The sequence below is a fragment of the Cibotium barometz genome, chromosome 35 (genome assembly GCF_041138505.1).
Source record: "Cibotium barometz isolate CiBa-2024 chromosome 35, ASM4113850v1, whole genome shotgun sequence".
In the NCBI taxonomy this organism is placed as follows: Eukaryota; Viridiplantae; Streptophyta; class Polypodiopsida; order Cyatheales; family Cibotiaceae; genus Cibotium; species Cibotium barometz.
Genome location: NC_141080.1, coordinates 4,243,084 through 4,252,410, shown reverse-complemented (window position 1 = coordinate 4,252,410; position 9,327 = coordinate 4,243,084). Strand labels below are relative to the sequence as shown.

The 9,327-nt window shown below is 40.8% G+C and overlaps 1 protein-coding gene across 1 annotated transcript; it reads right to left on the bottom strand.

Annotated features, from left to right (window-relative positions):
* Positions 1-5,599: 5,599 nt before the first annotated feature.
* On the bottom strand, positions 5,600-8,035 carry LOC147618075 (large ribosomal subunit protein eL38z/eL38y-like). Its single transcript, XM_086775318.1, has 3 exons — positions 7,896-8,035; positions 7,615-7,798; positions 5,600-5,896 (listed from the first exon to the last, which is right to left on the bottom strand). Exons 1-3 carry the CDS (start codon positions 7,896-7,898, stop codon positions 5,874-5,876), a joined length of 210 nt encoding a protein of 69 aa, XP_086631444.1. The 5' UTR covers positions 7,899-8,035; the 3' UTR covers positions 5,600-5,873.
* Between the last annotated feature and the right edge of the window lie 1,292 nt (positions 8,036-9,327).

The window sequence follows — 9,327 nt, the reverse complement described above, 5'->3', positions numbered from 1 at the left end:
AGCATACTAGATGGCATCCTATTGTTTCTTTCTTGCTGTGATATTCTTTACATGGAGCTTGTGTTCTCGTGCCAAGACACAGATAAAAAACCTACTCAATGTTGTGGCATCTTGTGTGCCACTCAGTACTGCAACTCTCTGAATCTCTGTAAGTAGCGTCGAAAGACGTAATCATGTCCAAGTCCGTAGACTTGGCTACTATATCAAACTCAACCTCTCCCTAGAGAAACTCATATCGAAACACCATGTTTAAATCTACCCCAAGAACTTGGTTTGTTCATTAGTTCTCTCCCACCATGTTAGGGCTTTCATCCTTCAAGAGACCCCTAACCATCTGAATCTTCCAAGCTTCTAGGAATGGGTGGATCTCAAAGTGTACGTTCCATAATTTGAGTCAAAATTCAACTACCTCCTAGGTTCTCTCTTTTTTCTCCTTGGTGGTTCTTGGACAAGCCTTACATGGTTGTCTATGATATAGCGTCTTCAAAGCATATTTCTTGACCTAGAATGGTGCTCATGCATCCAGCCAAAAGCCAAATAAATATCGAATACACCTCTAAATCTCTTCAAAGGGTTACATACACATGCCACACATGCATTGACTTCATGTGTGGAACATGCACACCTGACCATTGCCCTATATAGTTTATCCTTGGGTGACTTGCTCATCACAGAGGGCCAATTATTACTCTAAGACCTGCACCTAGGGTACAAATACGGCCAAATGGCATCCAAGTATGGGATGCACATCTCTCTCTCTCTCTCTCTCTCTCTCTCTCTCTCTCTCTCTCTCTCTCTCTCTCTCTCTCTCTCTCTCTCTCTCTCTCTCTCAAAACAAAGAGAACCAAAACCAGTTCACTCTATGCCTCTTGATGGATAAACTTTATATATACAAGTCTTTGGTTCCACACCCATCACATAAGGATAGCAATGTATGAGTAGCTATGGGTATGTAGTTGTACTTATTTGGGCATAGAGCTATTACTGTATGTGAACCATGGAAGTGAATATGTTGCAGCTCGAGGGAGCAGTTCCGAGTAAGCGGTTCCGAGTAAGCGGTTTTTGAATTTGGCAAGCAATTTTCTATAATCTCAATGTCTCGTTCTCTTTTCCTTTTCATGCCATAAATAATTTGTAGGTTCTATTCTCAGTCAATGATACAAAGTTGCCATTGCATGATGATGGTCTGGTTAACAACCAAAATTGCTTATATTCAATGAGATAAGTTCTACAATTAAGGTTTTTGCATGTGTTTTTCATGAGAAAAGAAGGATTGCCATGTCTGGTTGTTTTTTATATGTTCATGATAAAGGATTTGGAGGGTTTGTGGGTAATGTCTATGCTCTCCCATGTGAGCAATATCAAAACAGACTAACTCAATGATTTTGGAGGACTTGTGGGTAATGTCTCTCAAGTGTGAGCAATATCAAGACAAGCTAACTCAATGATTTTGCATTAAAGACTTAGCAACATATAGTGTGATCAACATTACATGAAAAAGAGTGGAATTTTGGGCATGGGTATTATATATGTAAAAAGAATGGTTTGTATATATATATATATATATATATATATATATATATAAAAGATCTAGCAACATAAATATTGTTATGTAGAGGGCTTATGTATTCAATAAGATCTACATAACATAAATATTGTTATGTAGAGGGCTTATGTATTCAATAAGATTATGTCGAATTTTTGCTATGGAAATAATTTTGAGTGTTTGGTTAATATCATTCTCTTGTTACCCTATTTTCAAATTGTTTTGCTTCTTGCATGATCCTTATGTGTGTGCACATGTGTGAAGGTCTATAGAACCTTAGACAAAGGTTTATTTGTATGGTGTAATGTTCAAAGGTTGTGTGTTCGAAGATCATCAGGTTGGTGACATTGTAAAAGGTGAAGAGGAAGGCGAAAAGGTGGTTCACAGAATCATGGTAGGTGAAAAGGTGATTGAGAGGATCATGGTAGGCGAAAAGGTGGTTCACAAAATCATGGTAGGTGAAAAGGTGATCGAGAGGATCATGGGAGGTGGAGAGATTACAAGTGATTTGATCAAGTAAACCAAGGAGATGATAGTGGAGCTAGAAATGCTATTTTGATCTGTGAATTGATGTATCCCCATAGTTGATTTAGAGTGGATTTTCAATACTTGTGTTCAAAAACTAGCGTAAGATGAAGTTTCCAAAAGAAGAGGTGACCCTTGCCTTTGCATGCAGCTACATATCCATGAGACCTAGCCGACCTTGATCTTTGGGAAGGGTAATTCTCCTCTAAACAATCCATGTGAGGGCCTTCTACCACCTTGCTTGGGTTTTAGAACCCATTGACATTTTTTGAGATCGAGGAAGGGTGTGTATAACTTCAATTTTGTTAATGACCCATTCCACGGTGTTTATTAGCAACATCAACTCCTACAAGACATCTTAAGTATGTAACAATGTTCTCTTTGTTCACAACTTGGCACCCCCATATTTTACTATTCCAAAAACTATGAAAAGAGATTATGCTTCTCTTTTGAGTATATCCTTGGTCATTTGATCTTCATAAAATTAAATGTTATCTCCATCACTCAATCATGAGGTTGATTTATTTTGAGCCTCCGTAGATCAACTTTTAAGTTGGTATCAAAGCGAGGCCAAGAAGTTTAGGATTGGGGATACATTAGGCCCTTATTATTAGGTCGGGTTCTTTTTCTCCCTTCTACTTGTGTTATTAGAATCTAGTTTTTTTTCTTACATTATTAAGATGATTAAGACTTGTTTATGAGCATTGTTTTTGGAGAGGGCCATCTTCATGAGAGAGAGAGAGAGAGAGTCTCATCCTCTGTGACATGCAAAAGCCATGACTTACTTGATCCAACCCTAAGCCTACTGATTACAAAAGCAATGATTAAACACGGAGAGAAGAGAGATTAACTATGTTTTCAGTATATTGATATGATACAAATAGACGTCTTTGACTGTACAACTTTTTGGCCTTCTAAAATGGACTGATCTATCAGCCTAATGGACTGACTATTAACTTGCTCCATATGGGACTTAACCTAAGGACTAAGCCTTACTATTTATAGGCTCATATAACAGCCTTACTATTTATAGGCTCATATAACCAACCCTGCAACTACCCAACTGATGTCAACCAACAAAGGACAAGCACCAGGAGCATTTAATGTTGCCGACTCCCTTGTCTGATGGCTTGGCACATAGAGCATGGGCTTCTTCTTTGTTTGTTAGAGCCTACTGGTGCCTTAAATCTAACCTACTTGCTTCCAAATCAAGGATTAGCCGTGTCCACGTGTGTGCACATGACATCTCTTTGTGAGCAAGAAACCTATGCTACATCTGGTAAAAATCTCAACAAGATGTAATGTCTTGGCGACTCGGTTCTTGCAAAACGAGTGTGATTCTTAGCTCATGTCTTAATATAGGTAAGAGCAGCATCCTACATCAACAGTGTGCAAATCTTAGTGGCCCTAGATCCTAGGGCATCCACTATATAAAAATATCATATAGCACGTGCATTCAATGGGTAATTAAAAGGCTGCAACCTATGGATTTTTATAACCTATGAACACACCTTTGTATATTTTGAGACAAAAAAAGTACCCGTGTATGAATTTTTCGATGTTTAAATAATAAAAACCCCTTGTGAGTGTATATTTTTGTATCTTCACAAGGAAAAAAACACCCCTTCGATTGAAATCAACAAATGGTCCGACTTCAACAAACAGTGAACTGTGTGTGTGCACCTCACCTATCATAATGTGATGTGTGAGCAATTGACATGATGTACTTCACTTGTGATTGGGCGCCCTACCTTCACGTGTGGCCAAATATGGACGTAATAATGTGCATTGATGTGTGTGACGTGTAAAGCCTGGCGATGCAACAATATGAAATAAAGGAGAAGGAAAGCCACCACTGTGACCAAGGCAGTGTCACAAACTTTTTTTCTAACCAATGAATAAGAAGGACAAAACACATAGCTTAATTGGTTTTATAACTAAAATGAATCTTTAAATTCAAGGCTATGCAAAATTACAATCAATTTTTCTCAATTTGAACTGAGAAAATTATACTTAAAGGACCATTTATTTTTCACATTGATCAGAGGAATAGGCTAGAGTAGGTTAGTAGGTCACAAAGGTAAAACATCAAATCATCCTTGAAGAGCTGCTCAACAAACTATTGCACCAATTCAGTTGCCTTCACTTGTCACTTTTGTACGTAAAATTCATGCCATCTTCACCAATCGATAGCAGTATGCCTACTACTGCTGGTCCGTGGCAAACCTATAATGACGTCCATGGAAATACTCTCCCATTTACCTCCCAAGATCTCTAGATGCCCAGCCCTAAGGCGTTCAGCCTTATCCACTTGGCATTGACGACACTTCACCACATAGTCCCTAACATATGCCTTCATCTTAAGCCAATAAAACATTTATTTTACTAAATCATATGTTTATTACCACTGGATAACCCACTATACGAGCATCATCACATTCATACAAGATCCTCTTTCTAATCTCAGCATTATCCAGTGCACAAACTTTCTCATTCCGAAACAGCAATCCATACAAGGTCTCTCGACAATTATAGCAGTCGAAGGCAACAAGAAGTCTCTACTATCTAGAAGCAGGACATCTAAAGTAGGTTGGTTAGTCAAAAAGGTACAACATCGAGACATCTATCGTCCAAAGTCCCCATAGTTATGATGGCCATTAGTAATAGGTTGTAGGCAGAGAGAAGCCTCTTGAAGCAAGACAACTATAAATAGTAGGGTATAGGTCAGAAAGGTAGAAGATCGAGCCACTTATTGTACAAAGTCCCAGCAATCATAATGGCCAGTAGCAGGACCACAACTATAAAAAAGGGTTACCATTCAATCGTAAGGGCTTTCAGATCTCTAGCTTTTGGATCTCTAATCCTTGAATTGGAATTTTTTGCAAATCAATATACCTCGCAATTCAAATTCACGAAAATGGCAATTCTTTAGCTGTAAAACATTCTTCTTAATGAAAATGACAACCATTCAGATTTCCACATACTTGTGCATGCACTGTTCTCTGAATAAATACCTACAGTGCAATTGTGCGTGTGTAGATCTAAGTGTTTATTACTTTTTCCACTCACAGTAACTCTCATTATCAGTGACGTGTAGATCTAAGTGTTTATTACTTTTTCCACTCACAGTAACTCTCATTATCAGTGACTCACAGTAACCCATAAAAGTGAGGATAACGATGGTGTAAACAGAACTCTGGTTTTGCTGGCGAAGTACTTTTACGCCTTAGCTTGGACTTCCTTTAACTAAACAAGCCCGTAAGGGCCTCCTTAAAAAGAGAGTTAGCCTCTGATGTGAATAACAGAGTCTTTATTCACTGTAAGAACATTATTCGCTACGTGCACATAATTCATTAAGTAAAATACAAAAAAAAAGCCCATATCCCCCACTACACATAATCCATTGACATAGCTAGCTTTTTATTCCTATTTCCTGTTAATATGCGCTTTTCTTCTAGCTGAGATTTAGAACCTGCTATACTTCACTTAATAAAGGTACCACATATGTCAAGATGTGGAACTAGGAAGTCAACAAGCAAACATTTATATCAATTAGAAGTCCCACAGATAGCACACTGAGAATCTACAAGCTACAGAATCCAACATATGATTCACTTCAGCGAGCATGATACAGAAAACATGCTACAGAATCCATCTTGCAACATCCGCTCTTTACAAGAAAAGACTTGCATTCATATCATCATCACGAGAAGCCGAGGGTGGCAGCATGAACAGAACACATATATTCCCCTGATTCTTCCGCATGAAAAAGAGAAATATTCCATCCCACTAAATTTCGTATCTACACATCCTGAACGCTCAAACCTGCATCCAGTCAGACCTAGTTAATGCATAAGTGTACTACCCATCAAACACAATACAGCACCAATTGTTTGAAAAAAGCATCCAGAAAAACCACATACACAGTTCCTCCACATGAATCTGCACAAATTAGAAAGGGGGGACAGCATATCATCTTACTACCTTATACTCAAAAGAGACAAAATGCAATTCTTTCGCTCACGCAGATGGCATCCTCACTGCTTCAATTTGAAGGAAGCCTTACTCAAAGTGAGCTCTAGTTTAGTGCTGTGCCCGCAATGTTAAGACAAATTTTCAAATGAATAGAGTTGGGCAACAGGATAGCATAGCTACAGCTGCTTCTGTGCCACAAGGTTGTCATTTACATGCATTCCAAGAAACAAACACTACAAAACGCATTGAAGACAGATCTCTTGTGCAGCTGATAGTCACCATAATGCAAACATTCAACAATAATGACATGCTGCGTTTGCATGTAACATCAATTTTTTATGTGTAAAGCATCTCTCTTAAGTGTCCCAGCCATTCCAATGATCATGGAGTGACCCTTTTAGGGAACCCCTAGCAAATCTAGAAGTAGACACCTATCCATGAGTTTCTACACTCTCTCTCTCTCTTTTCAAAACAAGGCATATCATTCCTAAGAGACACTTCTCTCGTTTATAGTCATTATTGAGTACAGCCCCCAACTCTCTCTCGCGCTCTCTCAAAAAAAAAAAGAACCAAGACCAGTTCACTCCTAGTTGAGATGAATGTATATGATGCATGCATTGCAGCTCCATGGTCTTCATCTTTTGTAATTTGTCTTGTAAGTCATTTTGGCTTTGCATAGACGCTAATATAACTCTCTCTCTCTCTCTCTCTCTCTCTCAATTAAAAAGCTTCAGAAGAGAAGAATTCTCTTGTTTATTCTCCGATTCAAAGACAAGATTGTGGGAGAGCTTCCAGCCGTGGAAGATAACCCTCTTCTTGGGGCTCCTAGCCCCCACAGCCTCTCCGTTGGTACATGGTTAGATGTTGCAGGGCAGCCTGCACTGTGCAATCAGTGTGGGGCCCCACACGAGACTCATAGCCCACAAGCACAGCATACTTGGTGGTGTCCACTGCCTATTCACTTCAGAGGCCATCACCCATTGCTCCGTCACATGGGGGATAGCGGCTTGGGTGACGGAGGCAAGGATGGCACTAGCCCAGCCCTCCAGCTCTTACACTTTTAGGATTACGAAAATCTCAGCCTCAGTCGTAACGGCATCTCATTGGGCATGCTAGATGTCACAAGGCCATCAACAGTTCTTGTCAAGCACCCCATCCCCAGGCCCCTCCCCTCGTAGAGAATATTATCCAACACATTTGGACGCACATCATACACTCTCTCGGGACCACCTTACTGGCAATTCCGACAGGATGCAGCAGAGGCGCCTTTTCTCCACACGTGGGCAGGCCCGTCTGACACAACATCCCCTGACCCCCGATGTAGAGAGGGACCAGAAAGAGAGAGAATACACCTCTCATTTCCTCTTTCAAGGGTTGTACATATCGCTCCACTTGAGAGCTGCTTTGTAGTCTGCTTTTACAGGTGTTTTCTTTCATGACTGACAGAAAGATCCTTTTCTAGGGAAAACAAAAAGGAAGAAGAAGACCGCAGAAAAATTGAATGCATACAAAAATCATACCCTAAGGGGGATGTTACAGAAAAACTAGTAGGGTAGAGAGGGGCAGACCGGGGGGGAGGGACTGCTTGAGCTTGTCGGCCTTTTCTGTGTCGAAGACGCAGAGGGTGTAGAGGTACTTCTTGCACCGCACCTTGAACTTCACCACATCCTTGCTCCGCTTTATCTTGATGGACCGCGCATCCTTCCGCCTCGCCGTCAGCAGAAAGTCCTTGATCTCGCTAATCTGCTTCGGCTGGTAGAACAGAAGAGAGGCACAGAAACAACGTTAGCCGCAACAAGTAAACAGACCTTAAGGTGCACATAAAGCAAAAATCCCTGTGTTAACTCACCATAGCTGCTCCAGTCAAGCAAACCCTAAAAGCCCAACAAGTAATAATCCCTCTACACACGATGAGACACGGTAACAGGCCGGTTTCACACGCGTCCAGAGTGCCGCCTACCAATCAGAACCAATCATTAAGCATGGTCGTCCATGCTCATCTTCAAATGTTAATCGGATGGTCGCTCTAGAATTTATGCTGGCATGTTGAGAGAGAGGGATTTTCGTACGGCTGGTTCACCACATCCACAAGACAAGCAATGTGTCAAAGCCATGATTCGAACCCTTGTTCTCCACCAGCTGCTGTGAGTTGGAGCAGTAAGAAGCAACCAACAGTTGCCTTGTCGAGTACAGCGGCAAAGACGCTTTACCATTGGACCCACTTCATTTGCTAAGAAGGGTAAAGCTTTAAATATGAAGAAACGACCGTCCTCCGTTTGTGAAGATGGCTCTATCTGGACATTGCGCACCACTCTAGATAGGTGACTTGGAGGGAGGCATATCCACGGATACGTTTAAAGCCCCCCTTATATCTGTTACATATTTCGGAGTTAGTCTAGAGTCAAGTCCAGTGTCCTTAGTGGTGTGAACACCCTCTAGGTGTGAGCATCCTTTATTTAGGTCTAGGTCAGAAGATACGGCACACAATGAGTACCATTCAAGTTGTGCAATTTCTCTCTCTCTCTCTCTCTCTCTCTCTCTCTCTCTCTCTCTCTCTCTCTCCTTCACACTCCTCAATCATGGAGAGATTTCATCCTCTATAGCTCCATGATTGATCATCTTGTGATTGTCAACATGGTATCAAAGCCATGATTCTCAGTGTTTCAATCTTATTGCATATCCTAATTTTTGCCATTTAGGTCATCTCCTTCTCTATTGGAGCATCGATTTCTCTCCCCAAGGTGCATTTTTTGGCAAGCAATTACGTGTGAGCGGTTTGAGGAATTGGCGAGCGGTTGAAATTGCCAAAAAAAAAATAGGTACCTCTCTCTCTCTCTCTCTCTCTCTCTCTCTCTCTCTCTCTCTCTCTCTCTCTCTCTCTCTCTCTCTCTCTCTCTCTCTCTCTCTCTCTCTCTCTCTCTCTCGGGTGACACATGTACACACCAACACACTGCACATACACATGAGATATTGATAAAGGTCACTTCCATACATGAGACATTGAATACAAAATCCATGGAAAAAATCAAAGTGTTCTTGGCAACCAATGACATAGCCATCTCCATGACTCATATTTCATGTGGGGCACCAACACTACTTGAAGTTACATGATCTTGCTGTGGATTATGTTGGGTCATGGAGGTCCCCCCCAATTCAGATACTAATATGGGTTGGTCATGTTAGGATGTGGTATACAATAAGGGTATGGTATCATTGCCTGTATCATTTCTACTCCAAGTGCTAGATAATAAGCAAGTTGTCCGGCTGTATTGATAGCTCCA